This window comes from Armigeres subalbatus, chromosome 2 (assembly GCF_024139115.2).
Source record: "Armigeres subalbatus isolate Guangzhou_Male chromosome 2, GZ_Asu_2, whole genome shotgun sequence".
Classification (NCBI taxonomy): Eukaryota; Metazoa; Arthropoda; class Insecta; order Diptera; family Culicidae; genus Armigeres; species Armigeres subalbatus.
Window position 1 is genome coordinate 59194254 of NC_085140.1, and position 25132 is coordinate 59219385.

At 39.6% G+C, this 25132-nt stretch overlaps 2 protein-coding genes across 5 annotated transcripts in view; both read left to right on the plus strand.

Moving 5' to 3' along the window:
• The window catches only part of LOC134208710 (WD repeat-containing protein 26 homolog), a 36324-nt gene that overhangs the window by 8693 nt on the left and 2499 nt on the right, over window positions 1-25132 (plus strand). For 3 of the 4 annotated variants that reach the window (XM_062684528.1, XM_062684529.1, XM_062684530.1), the window contains 4 exons: window positions 872-1088; window positions 1195-1292; window positions 17437-18546; window positions 18607-19914. In XM_062684528.1, coding sequence (XP_062540512.1) covers window positions 17983-18546; window positions 18607-19908 — 1866 coding nt within the window. In that variant the 5' untranslated portion in view covers window positions 872-1088; window positions 1195-1292; window positions 17437-17982 and the 3' untranslated portion in view covers window positions 19909-19914. The remainder of the gene's footprint in view (window positions 1-871; window positions 1089-1194; window positions 1293-17436; window positions 18547-18606; window positions 19915-25132) is intronic. The other variant, XM_062684531.1, reaches the window with a different exon arrangement.
• Window positions 10393-17710, plus strand: LOC134208986 (uncharacterized). The gene is made up of 3 exons (XM_062684963.1): window positions 10393-10425; window positions 10856-11109; window positions 17437-17710. The coding sequence occupies exons 1-3, from the start codon at window positions 10393-10395 to the stop codon at window positions 17708-17710; spliced, it is 561 nt and encodes a 186-aa protein (XP_062540947.1).

A 25132-nucleotide genomic window follows, 5' to 3' on the forward strand; every position in this document is an offset into this window, starting at 1 on the left:
CTGCAGTTGCGTCAATCGTGCACTATGGAAAACCGATCAATGTACACCGACGTACGTGCGGCATACCGGTGTATGTATGATTTTATCGTTTTTCACAGTGAATTTGAATGAACTGAGCTTTGATGTGAAGCACGCTTATTGCGTGTCATGTAATGATGCATGCCAGCGGAAAAAGTATCGAAAATAGATTTAGTTTTAAAACAGTTTTAGAAAAAGTTTTGCTAACTTTCTGCAAAGGATTTCTCGAATCCTCATAATTGTTACATACGTCGTTATGAAAAATTATGCTTGTATTGTAGTTTTCTTTAATTTTGTTTTTCAAAACCTAACCTATACTATAGGGTACTTATTCAAAAGGACGTATGTGATTTTGTAAACAAAGATTCAAACGTCGATTTGTCCAATCTGATGGCACTCCCACGCAAACCAATACCACCAACAGGTAGCCGAAGGCTTCCCCTACCTGTATGTGGTGATGATTTACGTGGGAGTGCTATCAGATTGGACAAATCGACGTTCGAATCTTTGTTTACAAAATCACATACGTCCTTTTGAATAAGTACCCGAGATAAATACTTCAGATCGCTGGTCCTATTCTTTCAATGAAAAATGACACCCGGAGGCACACCGTGGCGAATTGTGCGTGTGTGCGAAAAAGTGCATCCCGTGTGTTGAATTTGTTGAATCAATCAGACTAGAAAGAAAGAAGAAGAAGCATCAGCAGTGAGCGCATTGTAGTTACTACTAGTACAGTTATATTTACAGTATGCATGCGCGTATTCATGCGTACCTGCTGATACAGCATTTAGAGTAAACACCAACACCACCGAACCGTTGATCAGCTGTGAAGTAGTATTTTTCTATTCGCCAGCCAGTCAGCCAGCCAGCCAGGCAGTACAGATCGCAGTAACCGTGTCGTTGTCGTCGCCGTCGTCGTCGTCGCAATTTCTGCCATCGGAAGCAAAACCAGCCCAGCGTAGTAATTTTCAATACACAGCCAGAAGCAACCAGCAGTGAAGCGGAGTAGGAGGAGTGTTCTTCAGTAAGCTTAGGACAGTGCGAGCAGTGGCGAGCAAATCGCAATAGAGGTATAGTATTAGTAACAGAGCAAAAATATTATTGCATATGGCTGCAGTTCCAATTTGATACCTCTCTGCTTATTTTCGTTGTTTTGGTCATCGCGCGACGTTTTAGAAAGTGACGGATAGAGGAAAAGAGCAGACTGATCGACTTCGACGGAGCAATCAAAAGCTGGGATTACGGACTGGGATTTCATCTAATTTGCTGTTGAGGTGAGTAAATTTGGATTTGTTACACTGGCACTTGGGAACATTACATTTAAAGTTCAGTCTATTCCCGTTTGAAGGGAAACAGATTCCGGAAACTAAAATTGGAATTGAGAAGGGGCCATTTTTACATTATTGTTATGTTCTGGTACATTTTTTTCACTGCCTTTAAATTGATTAGGGTGTGTCAATAAAAAAAACTTGGATCAGTCCTGTGTTACTCTCATGTTATTATATAAAATTCATTTTGCAAATACGTAAAAACTCAGATATGGTGGTTAATACCCGGAAATTACCCTTGTATTTAATACAATTTTAGTTTTTTATTTTGATTTATAGTTTATTAATTTAATGTATAATTTTAAATATATGTAGAACGAAAATAAAAACTGATCAACTACAAAGGGAAAACATTGTGATATTTGAACTCAAGGTCTTTTGTTTGGTCGTTACATTATTATTTTCTGAAGGCCATTTAAATCCACACACAACAATGTAATAGAGAATAAGTGATTCGATTGAGCATCTGCCTGCGTTAGGTGCATACAATCAAGATCTCTTTATGCCTAAAATGATAATTATTCTCTAAGGTCAACATATATGTAGTAACAATTGTATCTAGAGACTCACATATCGAAGCCACTTTAAATCTTGAACATAATTAGCATTGATTTGTTGATAGCAGTCATTATTTAGCAACGATAATAAAGTATTATTAAAATGTCATTTTATCCATTCTTACAACAGCATGCCGAGGATTTGCTTTGAAGATTCTGTAAAATGAACTGTTATAAAGATTCTGTATAATAAAACGTTATAAGGCATTTTATGCTTATGCTTCCTTTTTGGTTCACCCTACTATGCATTGAGTTGTCTCTGCTCTACATGGAAGACAGACGTCGCATCGTACCCATAATCAGTGTAAAGAAATCGATTATTAGTTTTATCTGTGCTTATTCAGCGGATTTTAGAAGGAATTAAAGAGTTGTTAGGGTTTTATCCCTAGAAAAAAGGTACTACAAAGATTTGCTGATAGTGACGAATGTCTAGTACTTGCTAATCATCTGTTCTCCTATTTCCATCATCCTTGGGACGATGCGTCTAGACTCTCGACGTCATCGTTTTAAAGCTCTTTGTTTCGACTATGAGCTAAGTGTCGCTTTAGCATACTTGAAGTACAAGGGTATAACGCTCCTCGCATTTATATCGGAACGGTAAAACTTATTTAATGATTAACGAGGTATAATCGATTGCATTTGGAAATTGATTTTAATATGCTTCAACACAGGAGCTACAAATATAGCTTATGCGTAAATTCGAAATAAATTTTACCGCATAATTGAACAAAAATTTTCTTTTTATCTGTTGATGATTATGTATCAGGTATCCAGTAGCCTTGAAATCAAAGGCATAGGATTGGCAATCCAGAGATGGCGTGTTCAATTCTCGATCTATTTTAAGATGTTTTCGGGTTGGAAACTTTTTCGACACGATGAGCAATAATATATCATAATAATGTCACACAAAATACATAGGTGGGCTTAAAAAAGCTTTCAATTAATTACCTAGGAAATGCTAATATAATACAGTTCAACCTCCATAAGTCGATATTGAAGTGACCAATCCTTGATATTGAAGTGAGAAAATCCTTGAAAAGCTACCTGAAGGGACAGTATCCCAGAAAATATTGTTTAATATGGCATAATTTACTTCTATGAGTCGATATCGAGTCATAGAACATCGACTCATAGAGGTTTGATTGTATGATTTATTTAGTTTTATGTGTTTATCATTTTGCCATCGACATGACATTTTTCTTCTTTTGGAATCTTTGGAATACTACGGTGGGATTAACGAAACGGTAGAAAAAAAAACGTAATAAGGCATTTTATGAGACGTTTCGTGGTGGCCCGATTACTTTTAATGTTTTGCTTTGGTATAATTCTGCGTGAACATTCCGTTAGGCCCGAACACAAAATAATGTTTGTAACGTTTTACTTTTCATTCCTGTTGTTTTCAGCATTTCATGCTTAGAATTCAATGGTATGAATAATTTAACAACACGTTTTAAGAATCATATGAAAAACTTTGTTCTAAATCCCTGGTAGACGAAAAATAAACAGGTAAAAGTGATGATGGGACCTATCGGCATGTTCAGCGTGAAATTACCAAACAAACGGGCTCCCACTACTGGTCAAAGTAGATAAACACGAGGAAAACAACTGTTTCGATCTGTTTCATAAAATGCCTTATTAAGGTCACTCCTGACAGAATTCTATTTCCAAAGTGCTCGCGTTTTTTGGGCGGCGGACAACTGTCATTTTTGTTGATTCAGCTTTGCTGCGTCGCAGCACGCGTGAAAAAATAAAAATGACAGTTGTGCGTTGCTTCCGTATCGAGTGGTGTGCCCCCGAAAACGCGAGCACTTTGAAACTCGGATTCTGTCAGGAGTGACCTTAAAAGTATCTACCTGCATATATTAAATAATATTTTAGAGTCTATTACGTGGAATCTGTCACTTTATTGAATGTAAACGTTGCAAATAGTGTACATTCCGTCGTTAGCTGCATTTTTGTATCAAAATTAAAATTATTTCGCTTCCATCAAAATGCCTAAGAACCCACAAATTTTGCGTAGACCTGTGCGCCGATCTACCGTGCAAACTCAAACTTCGGACGCTTAAGCACTTTCTGAAATACAATCATCCTGTTAACTCACATTTTTAATCACACCGTTTAAATCACCATTGCAACCACTAAGTACAGTATTCATCTTTGAACTACGTATTTAATATGTGCAAGATTTTTCAAAGAATGTTTGCAATTTATGAAAATGTCCGGCTTCTGTTTGATTCAATCCTCGGACACCGGCGGGCTGGATTCATATTTCGGACATAAAGATTCAAACTTCGGACACCTGATTACACAGTACTGGGAAGAATAATTGAAAACAATTTTCATTGCACAGCTCAGACTGTCTTTTAAACATTCCGTCGTATTGATTTAACATGTCTTATTAAAATGTAACTATACTAAGGCTCTGTCTCATTTGGAGAATTAAACTGAAATTAAACTTAAAAGTGACATTTCAATAATTATCAAATAATGGGCAGTTTATATGGCGGATTTGCACATGACCGATGATTTTGCTGCAAAAGTATACGAAAACATCATTACACAACGGATATCTCGACGGATATATAATAAGAAAATAGTACTAACCTTATGAGGATCTGATTTCGCGTAATGAACACTTAGGAAAATTATTTTGTGCACAACATTGACTTGCAAATGTTTTTATGGTCGAGTCGAGCTGAGTGAGTTCCCAGCCAATGTTTTAAAGACATGAAATTCACGTAAATCGTACCGTTTATTTTGGCGAATTTCAAGAAATTGTATTCAATGTTCACTATATACCATTACGTTTTATAGGTGTCAGGTGGAATAACTGGTGTCAGTGAAATTTAGTGGTTACGTGATTTTTCACGTATAGTTGACGGGTTTATTATTCTGAGTGTAAATTATCCGGCAAGCCGGCGCTCGCGAGTTTATCGCCCGTCTTTCTATCCGGATAAAATATTGTGTTAGAACACTTGCTCAAAGGAGAATATGGAAAAATTTCACTCTGCTGTTTGGATCAATCCTCGGTTTTTATTCATATGAGTGAGAATTCCGAAGCCTGAATTGATTTGGCTAAAAGCGCCATACACCCGAAAGGGACATTCGACCAAACTGGAAACTTTTTCGATGCGGTTTGGTAGAAATGCTCATTTGGCAAAAGGAAAATTTTCCCCGAAAATGTCTTTTGCAAAATAACCATTTGGGCCTAACTGCATTTTATGCCAAATGTTCTATTCGGCTAAACGACTTTTTTAGCAAATTGACCAATACTAATATTCGGTCAAACAGTTTAAATACAAAATACAATTTTTCATCCCCAAAGCACGAGAAGTAAAATATTTTTTTCACAGTGTTATATTTTCGGCCGGCTAAGCCGCCGCCGCCGTGAGAAAATTGCATGCAGGCCGCCGCCAGCTCAAAGTACCGTGGATAATCAAAATTCGGACACACTCAAACTTCGGACGCTTCAATTCGTATGGGAAATTTTCTGAAATATTTCATCGAAATGTTTCGTCAAGCTGGATTGGAAAGACTAATAGTTTTCGCTTGTTTAGGGTCTGTCTCAATTGGATAATTAAACTGAAATTAAACTTAAAAGTGACATTTCAATAATTATCAAATAACCCTGCTCGCAGAGGAAGATTACTTTTGACAGATATCGAATCATTTTCCCTTAGGCTCTGTCTCATTTGGAGAATTAAACTTAAAAGTGACAGTGACATTTTTTCACGGCGGCGGCGGCTTAGCCGGCCGAAAATATAACACTGTGAAAAAAATATTTTACTTCTCGTGCTTTGGGGATGAAAAATTGTATTTTGTATTTAAACTGTTTGACCGAATATTAGTATTGGTCAATTTGCTAAAAAAGTCGTTTAGCCGAATAGAACATTTGGCATAAAATGCAGTTAGGCCCAAATGGTTATTTTGCAAAAGACATTTTCGGGGAAAATTTTCCTTTTGCCAAATGAGCATTTCTACCAAACCGCATCGAAAAAGTTTCCAGTTTGGTCGAATGTCCCTTTCGGGTGTATGGCGCTTTTAGCCAAATCAATTCAGGCTTCGGAATTCTCACTCATATGAATAAAAACCGAGGATTGATCCAAACAGCAGAGTGAAATTTTTCCATATTCTCCTTTGAGCAAGTGTTCTAACACAATATTTTATCCGGATAGAAAGACGGGCGATAAACTCGCGAGCGCCGGCTTGCCGGATAATTTACTTTTGGGCATTCAAATTCTCCACCTCGCCACTTCTCCAGATAAGTTTTAAAAGCATACTCACAAAAATGTAAGTCCGATGCGGGATTCGAACCCAAAACAATTTCAAAATGTGTAGAGCGCCCACTATAACCACACCACCACACGTACCGATTGAAAGCAAATAGAAAAACTGCTGTATTAAACCTACTTCTTATGGTGGCGCATCGTCGTATGCAATCAGTTTGGAGAAGCAAAGTAAGCAGCATTTGATTTTCGCGAAACATGGGAAGAGGGATAACAATTTTTCGCACCATCGCGTGTGCCGGAGTTTATCGCACTGTAATTTATCCGGATAAAATGCATGGTGGAGTGATCAGTTGTCGCGTGAGTGAGTGAGAAATCCGAACCCTGCAAATCATATTTTCGGTCAAACGTTCAATTCGACTAAATGGAGTTTGGCTAGATAACTTTGAGCTTAACGTGTTATTGAGCCAAGTGACATTCGAACAAATGCCTTTTTGCCGAATGACTGTCAGCCAACTGACGGGAAAGGTCATTCGACCGAAAGATATGTTCAAAGGTGTTTGCTCGAATATGGCATTTGGCGGAACAAACCATTGGGCCAAGTCCATCAGGTCGAGAATTTCCTTTAGTCGAATTTGATATAGGGGGACAAGGGACAATATGGACACCCTGAGGATTTAATCAATATTGTCTGATTTAAAGTGTTTATACGTCGGATTTTTAACAACTACATGATACTAATACCACAGATCGGGACCGCTTTGCGATTTGGGCGTAACTTATTTTGTAAACAAACATTGGAAGGCGAACTCCTGCTAAAACAAGCATTTCATGAGGAAACCACGGTATGGATCCGACAGATTAAGCTTTCCTCTACCAGATAAGGGAATTAGTTTAGGATGAAAACGCTTGCATTTTTCGGAATTCATAAAGCAATGTTTGTTTACAAAATAAGTTACGCCCAAATCGCAAATCAGTCCCGAGATAACAGATATGGAGGCAGGCATCCGATACGTGTGTAAACATCCGCAACCGTTAATTCAATTGTATTCTAAATTGGAACCGTGTTTGGCAATCGATTGGAGATGGCGCAAGGATCATTGTTATGGAAAACGCAGCCCGAATGCCCGAATGGGGCGTTCAAATGCATTGGCTGCGTTCGACGGTTGTTAATTAGTAGATGTTGAGTAGATGGCAGTAGTGAGCCAACGTATATCAATTCAAAAGTTCACACAGGATTTACAATAAACGTTGTTCTAGCCTAAATATCTGTTATTCGTGCTAATATTCATTATCCACCAGTTATGTATTGAGTCGTATTAAAAATATGGAAATTTCAGTCAATTGAACGATTTTGAAATAGTTTATTTTTCACTACTCTCGTGAAGGTTACGGGGCAGATTGGACACCCTTATAAAATATGAAGAAAATCATCTAACATATGCTATCGTAACCTATTTTTAGGATCATTCAACAAAACCATTACCCAATTTTTCATCTTCCTGTCATGTTTTTATATGAGACACCTGGAAATGTGAATAGATAACGGGCTTGGTGGTCACATGGCTACCGCTTCTGCCTCATACGCAGGAGATCGTGGATTCAATCCCAGGCCCGTTCCATTCCTCCTACTTTGTATCTTTTCATATATTTCTCATTCTCATAGCATAAACGATTGCCTTGTAAATAATTCTTTATCGTAGGTAAAACTCCGTACTTAATATCTCTTAAGAAACACATTTATTGCTATTTTGAGTGAACGTCTCATGAACAATTTACACCATAGTGGTTTTTAAGTCCTTTGCTGGCGCCCTTAACTACCATGCGGAATGTTTGCTTTGGTTTTTAGGCCGTTCACTTTATATTGTTTATTTAGAAAAACTAGCTTCAAGTTTTTTCAAAATGTATATTCTTACTAGGTTTTTGATATATCGCATAACAGAACTACTCTGGCTAACAAATCTAAACAAATCCGATGGTGTTACTAGCTTTGAGCAAACGGCTTAAAAACCAGACGTGTTGCCGATAATGCGAGTAAACGGCGCAAATTTTGTTTTAGCCGAAATTTTGAAGAATTCGAATAGGTTTTCAATTAATCTTTATCTGCTGTTATAATATAACCATTTACGTATGGCATTGACATGGTTTTTGCAATGAAATGAGCTTCTACTTCAATAAATGAATTAAATTACTCATAGAAAACTTGAACCTCATTTTTCTCGGTTCAGCATTGTTGGTTTTTCGGCCCTAATCATATGTTGCTCGAGACATGCTGAAAGCAGTACATAAAGCAGACAGATTCAGCTGTCATGTAAATTGATCGTCTCAGTGGTTTATGAAAATTTTCAAAAATCGTTCTATACGATGGGTGTCCGAAATATAACGTGGACAGGTTTTACTTCTCATGAAATGCAATACCGTAGAGGGATTTGATCTCCACATTTCAAAGGAATCTATTAGCCCCATGCTGAAAAACTTACGTCTTTGATCAAAAGGTGCCGGACATCGGCATAATAGATGTTCAGAGTCTTTTTTCTACATGTCACAAAGGCGCAAACTTCGTCTTGAAGTGTTCCTAACAGCTTCAAGTGATAATGGCTCTGACAGTGGCCTGTTATAAGACCGGTATACATGCAAAGATCTTTTTTGGAAAGATTTATGATTTTGCGAGTAACTGAAACGTTCGGAGTGATAAATCGCTTCGATTGCCTAGCAATAAACGTGCTACTTCAATTGGTTACAACCTTCGAAGATTCCCAAGTCTTCAACTCTGCTCTAAGAGAAGAGGCGGATGTAGCACAAAAAGGTTCTGGTCCCACAAAATCCTGAGACGATCCGAGCCTTGCCAATTTATCGGCTCTTTCGTTTCCATCCTGTGCCTTTCAATGTTACGTTTTTTATGGAAGATTTTTTTCTTCGTATGAATGGTACAACAGTAGTTTTAGAAGGGTTTATGCTCAGTCCTTCTCTATCTCACCACGATGAGACGTAATTTAATGCTGTTTGCATTCTATTAGTAATAGTATAATCATATTTCCTTCGTATGATTATGACTAATTCATCCAGGCGGGTGCCAAGCTGTCAAATGTTTGTTGCCTCCAATCAAGCGAATGCCGACGGCACTAACACTACGCCGTAGTCTATGAAAAATAAACACTGCAGTGAGTGAGAATGTTCTGAAATGCACAAAGTTTGGATAATGCCAGAAACAACTGTTTCTGCTCAGCACAGAGTTTCTTCTACCAACATAATTATTTATCTGCATATTTCGCGTAAGGAATAAAGTAAAAACACTACATTTTTACGGATTTTGTGTCTTTTTGTTCGTTGCAATCTTTAATTTAATATGTGCTTTCGACACCACTCTCTTTTGTAAAAACGGTAAACAATACAAATTTTCACATATACCACGACAATTCATGATAGTATATGAGCATTTTGACATTGGAGTATACATTTATGCGCCAAATAAGAGGGTACTGTCATACTTGCCAAACTCCATTCTAAAAAAATCCGTTGTCCCCCCTCTGAATTCATTAGCAAAGCCGATATTTTCGAAGCCTTGTGCTACCAGACTTTTGAGAAGATCATCAACTATAGAAGACCACAACAGAGGTGATCTGCCGTAATCTGGAAAAGTGACGTAACAGCCATTTTACAACATGCATGTTTTCCATTTTTCTGTTAAAGAGCTCGATAAGTAGTACTCTTTAACACCATTTTTGGAAAATGGCGTATACGTCACTTTTTCAGATTACAGCAGTGATAATACGCCTCCTTGTAAGTATTCTCAATCTAGTTGAAACCCGGAAACCCGCTATCCCGAAGTTGGATTTTTCTTACAATCCGTACGTTAAACCTAACTTCGGAAGTGGTGCGCTGTTTTCATATCGCGAAGCGCTATTCAGTGCACCACTTCCGAAGTTAGGTTGAACGTACGGATTGTGAGAAAAATCCAACTTCGCTAGCACCCAATTTCGGGTTTATAACGGATTGAGTACACCCTTTAACAGCTCTAACATTTATAAATGAGCTTCCCAGGTTTGCTGATATCTCTCTTTTTGATAACATTTGTTACCGGCGGGTAACATTTGTGCATTAATACATGATAAGTACGGAAAATTAGGGATCATTATTATAAAGATAGACACATCTAAATAAAAGATGGCTACACGAGCGCAGTCGACAAAGTCGCGCGAATGAACTGAGCCTCTATCTGGGTGATTGGTGGGTAATGGATCGCCACTGAACTGAATAGAGGAAATGGATAAACGAGCGTTGGAGAGTGACCGTCGGGTAGTTTGGAACGAAAGAAAACGTACGAATTGGCAACGAGGAGTCAGTAGATTGTGCTAATTGCCAGAAGTGAGTTGAAGACGAGTTTTAATGAAAAAGAAGTTTGATGAACGTATCGTGGGATTTGTTGGTTGTTGCTGCCCGGTCATCTGCAGGCCAATTGTTTTCCCTCGGAAGATCGGTCCCGAGAAAAGCAGTGGAGTGAATTAAAATTTCGGTCCGGGTTCTAAGTAACTCCGGAGAGCTCAACCCACAAAAATTACTTCTAACATAGAACACGTGCCGCCTAGCCGGTGTACGAAAGGCCATCTGGGCCAACCCTGGCAACCGCCTCGCTCCGGGCTTACTGTTTTGCATGTCCAGCAATCTGGTGTCATCGACTGATTCGGAATAACCCTGGTTCTGGCGCCAATCTCGCCCTTCAACCAAGCCACGAGAGACGCCATCGAAGTCACCTCACACTGTCGTTCCATTACCGAGTTGTAAACCGCCACGTATCACCGCCAAGCAATCGTTCGCTTCCGCCTCACCGCCAGTTGCGTCCTGCCATCGTATCACCGCCAAGGCATCGTTCGCTTCCGCCTCACCGCCAAGCTACGTCCCGCTACCGCATCCCGCCAGTAGCCGCCTTCCGCTATCGCCTCATCGCCAAGTTGCGTCCCGCAATCGCATAACCACCAAGCAGTAACCATCGAATGCTATTTTGGAAAGCCGAATAAAGCGATTGAGTTGACCGCAAGTACCAGTTCTCAGATAGGTTTCCGTACTCCGAAAACTTTCCCAGCGTCTTTACACCCTGAGGCCCGGAGCCAAAAGAGGTCTTTTGTACCCTCCCGGGGGCTGCCGTTGGCTCTAGACCAGCAGCCTGGGGTTTGATGCCGGTTTCCCTCTGAAACCGAGCGCAGCGGTTCCGGGGTCAAAAAGAGGTCTTATACATTCCATTGATCCAAGTAAAAATGCGAGGATTTTTTAGCGCGGATTTTTTGTTACCTTGCGGTTTCCGGAGTATTTTCAATGTTTTTACACATGTGCCTCCAATGTATCCTCTTTGATCTCCTCAATTCTCCATTATAATCAGTGGGGGATTTTCAATAAAAAATCCCACTGCTGTGTTCGTTTAGCCCAGTTGAATAATTTCCGGTTTTCTTTTTTGCGAAGTTTTTGTAGTTTGTTATTGCACCATGGAATCTTTGTTAGAAGATCGTTCCCTTGCTTTACAACTTACATTATATGCATATTCTATTAAGTTTGAACTTTTTTTTAACTTTCTTCAAGTTGTGTACAAGAGCTTGAGTCGTTAAAGTTTTCCCTCCAGCTTCTAGTTCTAGGTAAGATAGCTCCCAGTTTGTTTTTCTGGGATCTCTTTTGTTTTGAATGAGTTGTTGATCAGCCTCATATTCAAATAGAATTTGCTTGTTATCAGATAGAGATATTTCATTTGATACATGCCACTTTTTTATTTTTTTTCCGAGATTCTTGGACTACTAAGTGTTAAATCCTTTGTGTTAAAACTTTCTGTCTAATTGCGTATATAAATGTTGGCGAATCTCCCCTATTACATAAATCAATTTCATTGCTGGTAATGTAGTTTAGATGGTACTCACCCGTATTATTGATGCTATTGATGCCAGCTCGGCCCATATTGTATGATGAGCATTGGCATCGCAACCAATTATGAACGCCTTATTCTTTGATTTGCAGTATGAAACAAACGCTGACACTTCCGGTGGAGGCACAACCGCCAAGTCTCCAAGGAAATATGCGGAAGCAACACGTACTTCTGCCTTCCCATGAGTTGTAGAAGTTTCCATCAACACAGCAACGATGTCTCTTTTTATAAATTCTGTAATTGGAATGATATTCATTTTTTCATTCACTAAAATTGCAGCTCTAGGAGTAAAATAACTTACAAGATGTCGTAATGGTTTCTAATGTCCTACTGAAGTTTGTCCATGGTTCCTGGATAAGATCAATATCCAGTTTGCTCTTCGTGAATCTTCTACAAAATACGGCAGTTGCTCCCTTCGCGTGATGAAGATTCACTTGCACGAACTTTACTTTATTGTTGTTGAACTGGAGGTTGTACTTTGCCGCTTATGTTGGGATTTAATTTCTTCTCAGCTCTGGCTTTGCGGCCTCCTTCACTTGAATTTCTTTCCAGTTGGATTCTTAAATCTCTGTATCCTGGTTTCGATCCTTTTTCTGGCGGTGTATCAGTACAAATCTGATTCCCGACTGTATTGGTAGTGTGGCCAGAGGTTTCTTGGGTTGTGCTTGCACTCTTAACTCCACTAGGTCCTGGGATCTCATCAGTTTGATCTACGATCATCCTTCCATCGCCAGTGAAAATGTGGGTTCTTTCAATAGGCTTTCATACTGTTTCCATCTTCTATCCCTATACCTATAACATGATTAGTTCTAGCAGGTAACTGTTAGAATTCAAAATGATCGAAAAAAGCTCGTTTCGGCATTCAATTACAATACACCACCCTTTCATTACTATTACATTGGCAACCCGTTAAGGGCGAACAAAGATTGGCATCAAACCACTGCATAAATCCGTATTTTTTTTATTGGGTTTTTGTGGTATTTCTCGGTGTTGCACTACCACAATAACAATTTTTCGGCTCGGCTCTTTTCATCGCCTAATTTTTCTTGAGCCTTAACCTCTGCCATAAAACCTAACCCCAGATTCCAAAAAAATCCGCAAGAACTCCTGGCAAGTGCAGAGGTGTTCTCGGCTTGCAGTGGGTGAGTGATTGCATCATCAATTCCTTCCCCTCCCCGATAGACCGTCAGGACGTGGCCTCTCGGACTGTGCACATTGAGGTTGGAGAGCAAATCCCATGCTTCCATCCATTATTGGTTCCTTGTGGAATTGTGATTGTTCTGGTCAATCACGATTGCTACTCCGGCCAACCGTGCACGGTAATCTTCTTCTTCTTCTTATTGGCATTACATCCCCACACTGGGACAGAGCCGCCTTGCAGCTTAGTGTTCATTAAGCACTTCCACAGTTATTAACTGCGAAGTTTCTATGCCAGGTTACCATTTTTGCATTCGTATATCATGAGGCTAGCACGATGATACTTTTATGCCCAGGGAAGTCGAGACAATTTCCAATCCGAAAATTGCCTAAACCGGCACCGGGAATCGAACCCAGCCACCCTCAGCATGGTCTTGCTTTGTAGCCGCGCGTCTTACCGCGCGTTTACTTACTTACGGCTAAGGAGGGTACGGTCATCATGCTCATGCTCAATGATACACCTGGAAATGTGAATAGATTATCTCTTCTTGAGCGACGTAGTTTATGTACGGTTTTACGAAGGAAATTTCAATTCCATAGTGAATAGATGAAGATTATTTACGTAACGCAAACATTTGCCATTTTTTTCGTAAACGCCCCCTCCTTCTAAGCGTTACGTAATTCTTGACTTCTCCTATCCACCCTACTTGCAACGCCAATCCCTCCAATGAGCCGTACCGACCAACTTTATTAATCAGAGATCAAAACGCTTCCCTTTTGGTTGCACCTTCGGTGTTCACTATTGCTTCTATGGCATTTTTGTTATCTGCATTGTTTTTTATAGCGATTTAGAATTCCACACCATGATAACACGAAAAGGACACGATATGAAAGCGTCCGAATCCTGGTTCGATGAGGTTGGGGTTATGTTTCAAACTTTTAAGGTGTCACCCCCACTTAGGGTGTCCAATTTGCCCCATCAGAGGAGTATTTTTTAAAACTGTTTGAAATTTGTAAAAAACGCGAAAACTTATCACAAATAGACACCAAAGGCAAAGTGAAGCTTATTTTATAGGAGGTGAAACATTTGGGAAACATTTGAACTTTTTTGCCAAATTTATGCTTAAAGAAAATAAAACAATGTGACTATAAATTAGTTCTCGCTTAACTTTTCAAAAGGACCTAAGTAACATTTTTTTCATGAATTAATTTGAATAGCGCAATCAACAGAACAACATGAAAGCAATTGATTGCGCTATTCAAATTAATTCATGAAAAAAATGTTACTTAGGTCCTTTTGAAAAGTTAAGCGAGAGTTGTTCCGAATGTTCATAATGCCCCCATGTCCCCTACGGCCACAAATGTCATTTGGCAGAACTGGTCATTTAGCCAAAAAAGTCGTTTGACCAAATAGGTCAATTGACCAAAAATACCATTTGCCAAAAGTGGCCGTGGTCTTTTAGCCGAAAATATCATTTGGCCGAAATGGTTGTTTGGCAGAAAGACCATTTGATCAAAAATGGTATTTGGCCGAACGGGTGGACATTTTGGACCATAAATCCCGTTCAGTAATTGATATTTGGCTGTATGACCCATTGGGCCAAATAACATTTCCGGCCAAATGGCCCTTTTCTGTCAAAGGACCATTTCGACAAAACGACTTGTTAGAGCAAACGGTTGTTCGGCCATATTTCCAGTTTGGTCAAATGAAATTTTCTGCCAAACCGTTTTCGAAGTACAATCGATTTTTTTTTAGAGAAATGCTGCAATGCATGCAAATGAATGCAAATAAATATGAATAGATGAAAATAACTGAATATATTTCCTTAAAGTGCAATTTGGACCTCTCTTATGTGAATTTCGAGTAACATTTTAAAATACATGAGAAAGGAACCATCACCGCTACGTGGATTATTCTGTTTTCTTTAAAAAAAATGTTTCAAATTTTACTTTGTATTTGTAACGCATCCGCGTTATGATTAAATCGAAGTAAGTTGAAATTAACTTACTTTAATATGAAAATTATGAGTTTTACTTACTAGGGTTAAAAATACCTAAAAAAAGTTAATATAAATACGTACATTCGTCGAAAGCCCTAAATTATTTTTTGATTAAACCAATGTTAAAAGCGATTATCAACTTTTACATCTGAGCTTCCAGGTAAAGAACTGTGGGTAGGGGACCAGGGGGCATTATGAACACCCGGGGCAAATTGGACACCCCCAATATTTTTGTTAATTCAATCATTTTTCTACTTTCAATGCAGCGAACTCTATAATCCTTTCATAAACAACTAATTTATAGCGCAGAAGCCATTGTTTTATTTTCTTAGCGCATAAATTTGACAAAAAAAGTTAGAATGTCTTCCAAATGGTTAAAAATTATAAGTTTCACCTCCCATAAAATAAGCTTTACTTTACCACAGAAGATGATTTCTCAATTATTGGTCATCCCATAGCAAAATTCTGTTATTTACAGTGCTCTGCCATGCATTTGTGACAAGTTTCCTTGATTTTTACAAAATTTCCAACAGTTTTTAAATTTGTTTACCTGTTGAGGCAAACTGAACACTCTATATGGGGGTAGAACTGACACCTTAAAAATTAAAAACATAACCTCAAACTCATCGAACTTGGCTTTCATATCGTGTTATTTTCGTGTTATTGTGGTGCGGAATTATAAATCGCTATAAAAGTTCCAGTACATGACATATAAACCATAGAAGCATATATATACCATAAAAGTCGCTGAAAGTGCGACAAAAAAAAGTGTTTTGTATAGATTTGGCAATCTCGTTGGCGAGTTGATCGGTACAATCCATTGGAAGGATTGGCGATGCCAGTAGAGTGAAAAAGAGTAGGATGCATAGATTATGCAATGCTTAGAGTAGAGACGATTGATAAGGGGTCTTGCAATAAGTGTGAGGATCCATATAAAAACAATCATATGCTTCATACAAAAAGTTCGACATACATGTATGAGGCCGGCTGAAAGTGACATATTTTTGCGTTACGTAATTAATCTTCTTCTATTCTTCATGGAATTAATATAGAAAACGACCATATATGACCTCGTTTAAGAAGAGGGAAATAGATTTTCGGATATTGATGATCCAAACACAATTTTAGGTGTCTCATACAAAATCATGACAGGAAGATGAACAATTGGGTAATATTTATGTTGGATGATCCATAAAATAGGTTACAATGGCATATAATCACAAGTAAGATAATTTTCTTCATATTTTATAAGGGTGTCCATACTGCCCCATGGGGGTGTCCAATCTACCCCGCTACCTTCCCGAGAGTAGTGAAAAATTAACTATTACAAAATCGACCTATTTGATTGAAATTGCCTTATTTTCAATACGATTCAAAACAGAACTGGTAGTTAACGAGTAATAGTATCATGTTATTGGTAGAAATCCGAATTATACTCAATTTAAATCACCTAAAATTGATTAAAACCTTAGGGTGTCCATATTGCCCCTTGTCCCCCTACCTCAAGCTGTGCAAAAGTCTGAAGGGCTACCACTTAAAGAAATTGACCGTTGAATAGTTTGCATTCATTTACATTTTGCATTAGTTTCGAGTCGATTCCAAATCCGAACCTCACTTTAACCCATCCTTATCCTACCCCATGGCGTAGTCTGTAAGAACTCTTCTGCCATTACCCTCTCTATTATCGGCCTGGATTGACTTGCGTTCTCGTTGCCTGACTAAATGCTGAAATATAAAATCAAATTGAAATAGGGGAAAAGACGGCTTTGGCAGGTTTTGTTCTATTATTGGCAGGGGGTTTTTCAGAAAAATATATAAAGCTCTTTTAGTGGAATGTATTCAACCGTCTAAGACGAATTAATAATTCGTCTTAGACGGAGGGGGTTTTTGTCGACCGAATTTTACGAAATTTGGCCACAATATTCTTTGATATGCAAAAAATGTTTAGGCCAAATTTGAGCATAATCAGTCATAAAAAACAGGGAAATCGGCAAACAATAATAGAACAAAACCTTCCAAAGCCGTCATTCCCCCTAATTCTAAACGATTCAAAATCATTCTTTCCATAAGTTTACGTATACACGATAAAAAGCTAAACGGTCTATGACTTATGAATATTAACCACTTTAAAAAAACGCCATTCAGCAGAAACAATATTTTGAAAAGTTGCTAGAACACTATCTATAATATTAGTCGTATTTCAAAGTAAGCTTCTGATACAGAATAATCTGATTTTTGTTTCTTTCTGCTCGTTCCCTCCAACAGCCTGAATGTTAAAACGAACTCAAAATTGCTTACGTTCGGGAGAAGCACGGCTCTTCTGCAAGGTCCTCCTCGTCCTCAGAAGAAGACCTCAATGAACGACGAGCAACGGTACCGAGCACGAGCAGCAGCACGAGCCACCATCATCCCCACCAGAATCAGCCAAACCAGCGTCCGCATCGCTCCTCGAATCACCCGTCCCCGAAGCGTCTGCGCCCCTCATCCTCGTCCCACCCCTCACCATCGGCATCCTCGTCATCATCTTCCGCCGCTGTAGATCAGCATCGAAGCCAGCCCGGTGAGAGACCAGATTCGGAGGTGGATCACAAAGAGGACAAACTGAGCCGGCGGCAGCGACACCGAGAACACCGCGAAGACCAAGACAAAGACAAATCTCATCAACAGCGAAGAAAGTCACAGCGCCGTCGAAGGCAATCTTCCCCTGCAGAGCAAGGTACAAATAAGCCTTACTTAGGGGACGACAAGGGGGAACGGCTCGAGGACAAAGAGGAGGGATCCTTTGCTAGTCCGCAGAGCAAACGACAAAGAATGTTGAACGACAACAATCTCAACGGGGCAACATCCTCCGCCTCTCCAATGGATTCAACCTCGTACGACATGAATGGCCACAACAACAACGGTCAGCAACAGGATGGTGAGACCAACAACGAAGTTGTTGCCACCAATGGAGAATCGTCTGCCCACCGTAAGGTAGTTAAACTTGACAAGACTAACCAGGAGATTGTTCGATTGATCGGACAGCACCTGAAAAACATTGGACTGGAGAGAAGCGCCGAGGCTTTGATGCAAGAATCCGGCTGCTGCTTGGAGCACCCGTCTTCAACGAAATTCCGAAAGCACGTTATGTCTGGCGATTGGACCAAGGCTGATCACGATCTCGAAGAACTACAGACTATGGTCGACCCAAAGACCGACCGCGCCGGGATGAGCGAGATGAAGTTTTTGCTGTTGGAGCAAAAGTACTTGGAGTTTCTCGAAGAGGGACGACACCTCGATGCTTTGCATGTGCTCCGCAACGAACTGACTCCATTGCAACACAATACGCCACGTGTTCATCAGTTGTCTTCGTTCATGATGTGTACCAACGATCAGGTAGGTTTTTCCATACTCCGGGAATTTGTATATTGATTAATGCTTATGATTGCATTTTAGGAACTATACCAACGCGCCAACTGGGACGGTAAGGGCGTAAAGTCCCGCACTCGACTGATGGATCGTCTCCAGTCGTACTTACCGGCAACGGTCATGTTGCCACCTAGACGCCTACGCACTCTGCTAACCCAGTCGGTGGAGATGCAAACCGAACGCTGCCAATGTCACGATATGGCCTGGAGTACCAACATCGACAACGTGTCGTTGCTGGCTGACCACAACTGCTCGTCCGAGGGCTTCCCAATGCAGGCACTGCAAGTACTGAACGACCACTCGGAAGAAGTTTGGTTCTGTAAATTCTCACCCAATGGACTTAGGTTGGCTACGGGATCCAAGGACAATACAGTTATTGTTTGGGAAGTGGATCCAGTCAAGTTGATCCTGAAGAACAAACGAACTTTTGACGGACACACATACGGAGTGTCATTTATCGCCTGGAGCCCAGATTCCAAGTACTTTATAGTATGCGGTCCGGAAGACTGTCCGGATCTGTGGATATGGGATGTAGAGCAGGAGAAACTTATCACAAAAGTGTCACATTCTACTGATGATAGTTTGACATGTGCCGCGTTCAATAAGGACGGAACCCGTTTTGTGACTGGGGGTGCACGTGGCCAGTTCTATTTAGTGGATCTCGACGGTACGGTGCACGACAATTGGGAAGGTGTTCGGGTGAAAGGATTAGCGTTCCGTTCGGATAACAAAACTATCTTAGCTGCCGACGCACACTACCGAATACGGGGCTACAGTTTCGACAATGCTCGAACTGACTACAATATCGTCCAGGAGCAATGTCCCATTATAACGTTCTCGGTCAATTCGGCCGACCGACTGGCCCTGCTGAACATTTCTTCACAGGGAGTGCATTTATGGGATCTCCAGGATAAATGTTTGGTGCGTCGCTTTCAGGGAGTTACCCAGGGTAGCTATACCATCTATTCCTGCTTCGGAGGCATCAACGAGAGCTTCGTCGCCAGCGGCAGCGAAGACAGCAAAGTCTACATCTGGCACATCCGCCGGGAAGAGCCACTGGCAACGCTGGTGGGTCACACTCGTAGTGTCAATTGTGTCAGTTGGAACCCCGTGTATCCGTCCTTGTTGGCATCGGCATCGGACGACGGTACAGTACGGATCTGGGGACCGAAGCAACCCCAGCTGGCCTGGGCCGCCAGCAGTAATAACGGCGATAGCACGTCGATCGCATCCACCAGTTCCACGGCTTCGTCCTCGTCGGCGTCATCGTCAGCCTCGTCCGGCACGAATAACGATCTTATATCTAACTCTTCATGGAATATCACATAATATTAGGTGAGTGCTTCTGTCGTTATTAGTACAGCGTTTCTGGCCTTCAACTGTAGTGAATGCAGTTTAAGGTCTTGATTACCGTGACCAGCCCTAATTCCGCGCATCACTATCATGAACTTTACATTATTTGGTGAAATGCTCAAACATTTTATAGATAATGTTGGCAAATATGTAATACATATAATACATATACAAATATTACAGGCCGGACTCGATTATCCGGAGGCTCGATTATCCGGAGGCTATATATATACAAATATTACAGGCCGGACTCGATTATCCGGAGGCTCGATTATCCGGAGAAAATGGCTCGATTATCCGGAGTAATATTTTGAACCATCTTACAAAAATAGAAATATGTATTATCAGTGTGTATCCGTAACGTATCTCATATGTGCAAGACACCTAGTAATGCTAGTGCCTTTCTCGCTTTCCTAAGGGACTGTTCACAAATTACGTTACGTTTTAGGAGGAGGGAGGAAGTCAGACCAAGGGTTACGGTCCGTACAAAAATTAAACCTTCCATAAACAAAGGGTTGCGAGAGGGAGAGTGGGGTATTATCAAATTCAGCGTTACGAATTTTGTGAAAGAACCCCAAGGGAATGGAAATCAAGAACATTCATAAAAATGGCCAATTTATGAATTTCAATTCAAAGCACCGATATTTTTGCAAGCATTCGTATGTACATTCTGAGTACAGCATTGACATTGTGACTCATGCTACCAAATGGTCCTCCGGAATATCCGGAATAGGTTCGTTCATATATTACGTAAAACGATAAATTTGACGTTTTTGAACTTCCATCTTCCCCCTCGAAACGCTTTTTGTATGGAAGGTTTAATTGGTTTGTATGAATCGTAACGCACGGTCTGACCGGCTGCCTCTCCTTCCAGCGTTTCGTAATTTATGAACAGCCTCAATATTTATATGAAAAAATGATTATTTCGCCAACGGTGGTCCATGTATAGATTCAAACACTGGAACTGGTGTACGCATAGTAACAACAAAAAATCCTTGTGTTTAGGGAACATTCATTACTTACGTAACGCTTAGAGGGGGAGGGGGGCTTCCGTTAAGTGTGACAATCCATGCAAATTTTTTAGATAACTCATACAAACAGTGTGACACAGGGGGGAAGGGGAGGGAATTTAAAAGAGGATCCTCCCTTAGTTATGAAATGAATATTTTCATTTTCTGAAGAATCACTCGGTGGCCTAGGCGATCCATACATAATGTCATGCTCAAAATATCGGACAATAACCTGGTGAAAATGGTTCCTGATAGGGATCCGCAGGGGACAAGAAGGCGAGGTGCGCAGAGAGCAAAGTGGTTCAATTTGAGTTCCCTCCGTGGACTACAAAGTTGGCGACGTGCAACTGAATGTAGACGAATTTATGTACTGCAAAGTACTTAGTTTGATTAAATCAAATGAAATAAATTCCGTTGTTAGAATGTCAAATGGTGCTATGCAATGAAATTCATTATTTTTTCTTTTATTTTACGTATGTTCCGGAATTTTCGGAAGGCTACAGAGTACAGCATGTAATAGGCACAATATTAAGTGCATACTCATAATACAAAAACAAATGCATCAGAAAAATGTTGGTGCTTAACGATAAAATTTAGAAATTTTCATTTTTTTGAATCCTCCAGATTTCCCGGAGGACCACTCGGTTAGAGGTGTGCGCCGTCGCAACCGACAATTTATGGCAATCCCGTTGAAACTCTAGAGAATTTCTCGAGAATTTTTCTTAAAAATTCCTTTTTTTTTCGTTCAAAAATCGAAAAAGCTTTTCGTAAAAACTAAGAACTTTTAATGAAAATTCTGAAGAATATCCTTCAAAATTTCAAAAACACTAAATTTGGAGTAAATTTCCTTAAAAATTAGGAAGATCATTTTGTAGAATTTAAAAGAAAGAAAGACAGGATCACCATCTTTGACCAGAGCTCGCACAGACTGAATACTTAACACTTAACATTAGACATCGGACAGGACATTCACACAGCACCTAGTGAACAAGTGGAGCGTTCTCCGCAAATGGAATTTTCGATGACAAGGCCTATTCGACCAAACGACCTGTTAGGGCATACGGCTTTTTCGGCCAAATGGTTAGTTTGGTCGTACCGCCAAACCATTTCCCACATAATAACCGTATCGGACAAATGAAATTCGGCTAGATAGCTTTCGGCTTAACGTATTATTCGGCCATGTGGTATTAGGTCAAATGACTTTCAACCAAACGACCCTTCGTCTTTTAAAAATGTTCTCGTAGAATTTGCGAAGAATTACTAATAGACAACATAAGGAATTTCATGTAGAAATCCAAAAAAATTTCGTAAAAAAATCCAGTTGAAATTCCGTTGGAAACAGTTTTTGTGAAACTTAAAAAAATCACAAGGAAATTCTGTTAAATTCGAAGCATGCATGCCCGGTGGCATAGGCAAACTCCTAAACAATTTCCCGTGAAAATTTCAAAGAAATTCCCGTGAAAACTTTAGAGAAATTCCAGGTGAAAATTCGAAAAACTTGGAAGAATCTCCTGGGACAGCTCATTAGATTTTTGCAGGGAAATCTCCCGCTAATATATTAAAACATCCTGAAAAAAATTTTCGTTACGAACGTAATAAAAAAAATTGCCAAGCCATCGCCGACCAAAATTATGACAAACGTTACCGCCGACGATTTTCGGATCGGCGCTGACCTCTAACGGTAGTCAGAATCCATGAACGGACCAACGGGATATTTTATTAGATGTTTTTATAACCAAAATAAAGATTATTTAAGCAAAAGCTAAATTTTCAGCAACAACAAAAAAATGGCTCGATTATCCGGAGGGTTCGATTATCTGGAGTGAATTTTTTTCAACACCGGATAATCGAGTCCGGCCTGTATGTATAGGTTTGTTTGTTATGGGATGGCTCATTGAAGTTTTTCCAGTTTTGTAATTAATGCCTAAACCGGCAGCATCGTCCTTCCATAGCTTCAAATTTTTACCTCCACAGTCATGTACTATTACTACAACGGTGAATCCTATCGAATGTAACTTCTTCGTAATTTCTTCTAGTGTTTCTTTTGTCATGTTCTGGTCAAAATCTGCGTATATCGGTTGTTTCCATTTGGCAAAAAGTCCTCGGGCGGATAGCACTTGAAGTTCACTGTGAGGCCCGATAACATCGTCATTTCTTTTATCGAGTTCTTTGGTCGACTTGTCGACTTTTTCAACAGCTTTCATGCGTCTCTCAGCTAATTCTAGCATCGTCAGACATCGTCTAAAAATCCTTTTCTCATGTTTATGCATGAAGCCCACTCGCGAAGAGATCGAAGGCTAGAAAGGGGAATTTTGAACTCCGATCGTACAATTTCATAGGCTGGTTGGCTATAGTATCTGAATGTAAAATATACATAATCAAATATTGTACATTATCCTCAAACACAAAACAGAAATATTTAAAATTATATACCTGAGAGAGAATGCCTTAGCTACCTCCTCGGGTTTCCAAACGACCTTCTTCTTCTTTTTTAGCAGTAAGTCTGTTTGATTTTCTGTAAAAATCTCCAAAAAAGCAGTTCGAATACGTGTTTCAATTTCATTTTCAGTGACAGTTGTGATATCGGAGATAGAACTCCTGAGACAATCGAGGGAAAAATTCAAATTTTCTATTTTCTTATCTTTTTCTTTGATAATAGCTTCCAATTGCTTGATATTCAAATTTTTATTACGAACCTTGAAAAACAAAAACAAGTGTTGTCTCGTCTCTGGATGCTGAGAAAATAAAATTTGTTATTTACCAATTGTTTCATATCTTTTAGAGTTTCTTTTAAATTTTCGTTTAGATTTCTTGTTTGATGATGAATTTCATGTTCTTTAAAAAAAATGTGAACAAATTTTTATATGTGTATCGATTTTTTTCAATTAGCTTAGTGAACAATAGTAGAAGAAAACGTATCAGAGGACAGTGAACTCGATTCTCGCTTTGGTCAATTAACAAGAATAGCTAATTGGAAGAGATGACCATGTAAGACGTGAGACGGAAAAAAAGAGAAAATATCATAAACAAGGTGCTCACCATCTCGTCCATTAGAGGTTGAAGGTACTGAAGGTGAAATGAAGACACAGTTTGCGGTAGCTGAAAACGACTCAATTTGTTTTTCTACATTGCCCAAAACATTATTTGAATGCTAGTGAGAAATGAAAATTTGTATGTTTATCATTATCTTCCGAGTTAAAAGTGTACTCATAAATATTATTATTTACCGGATGATCCAATACATTGTTGGTTAATTTTAAATTGTTCAATCCATAGCTAAATTCTTGTTCTCTGTGTTTTAAATCAATGGCTTCGAGCAGTACATTGAATCCTTGGTAATTATCAGTAGGTTTAGTAATTTCGTGTTCTTTAAAAAAATATATGTATATATAAAGTTGTCACATATAATGAATGATGTGCTTACCATTTGGTTCAATAGAAGTTACATCTACTGAATTAGAAATACTACAATAAGAGATCGGCGAAGACGCCATCTTGTTTCCAATCGAACCGTCAAAAGCGGTTCCAATTCGACTTGTTTACTTTTTGCATCCATAATGGAACGTACACACGGTCAAGCAGTTTGACTAACATTGACTCCACCTCTCGTTTATTCAAACATCCATCAAGTTTTACCAACAGCGCCACAAACAATCAATTTATTCGACCAACAATATCACACACGAACGACCGAAGCGCCAACTTGAGCACCAACCATCAAAAAATATATGGGGGTTTGTGCAACTTCACTACAAATGCTCAAACATGTTCGGCGAACCTTGACTCCACCCCCGACAACTCAAACCAAAATCAAACCGTTTTAATTTTTTCCAACCGAGCCGCCAACTGTCAAATGGTTGCTCGAACAACTTCACACACGTTCAAACAAAGCAGCAACCGAAGGGTTTTCGTGGGGGCGGAGTCAATGTTCGTCAAACTGCTTGACTGGTGTGTACGTTGCATAATGGAACGTACACACGGTCAAGCAGTTTGACTAACATTGACTCCACCTCTCGTTTATTCAAACATCCATCAAGTTTTACGAACAGCGGCACGAACAATCAATTTATTCGACCAACAATATCACACACGAACGACCGAAGCACCAACTCAAGCACCAACCATCAAAAAATATATGGGGGTTTGCGCAACTTCACTACAAATGCTCAAACATGTTCGGCGAACCTTGA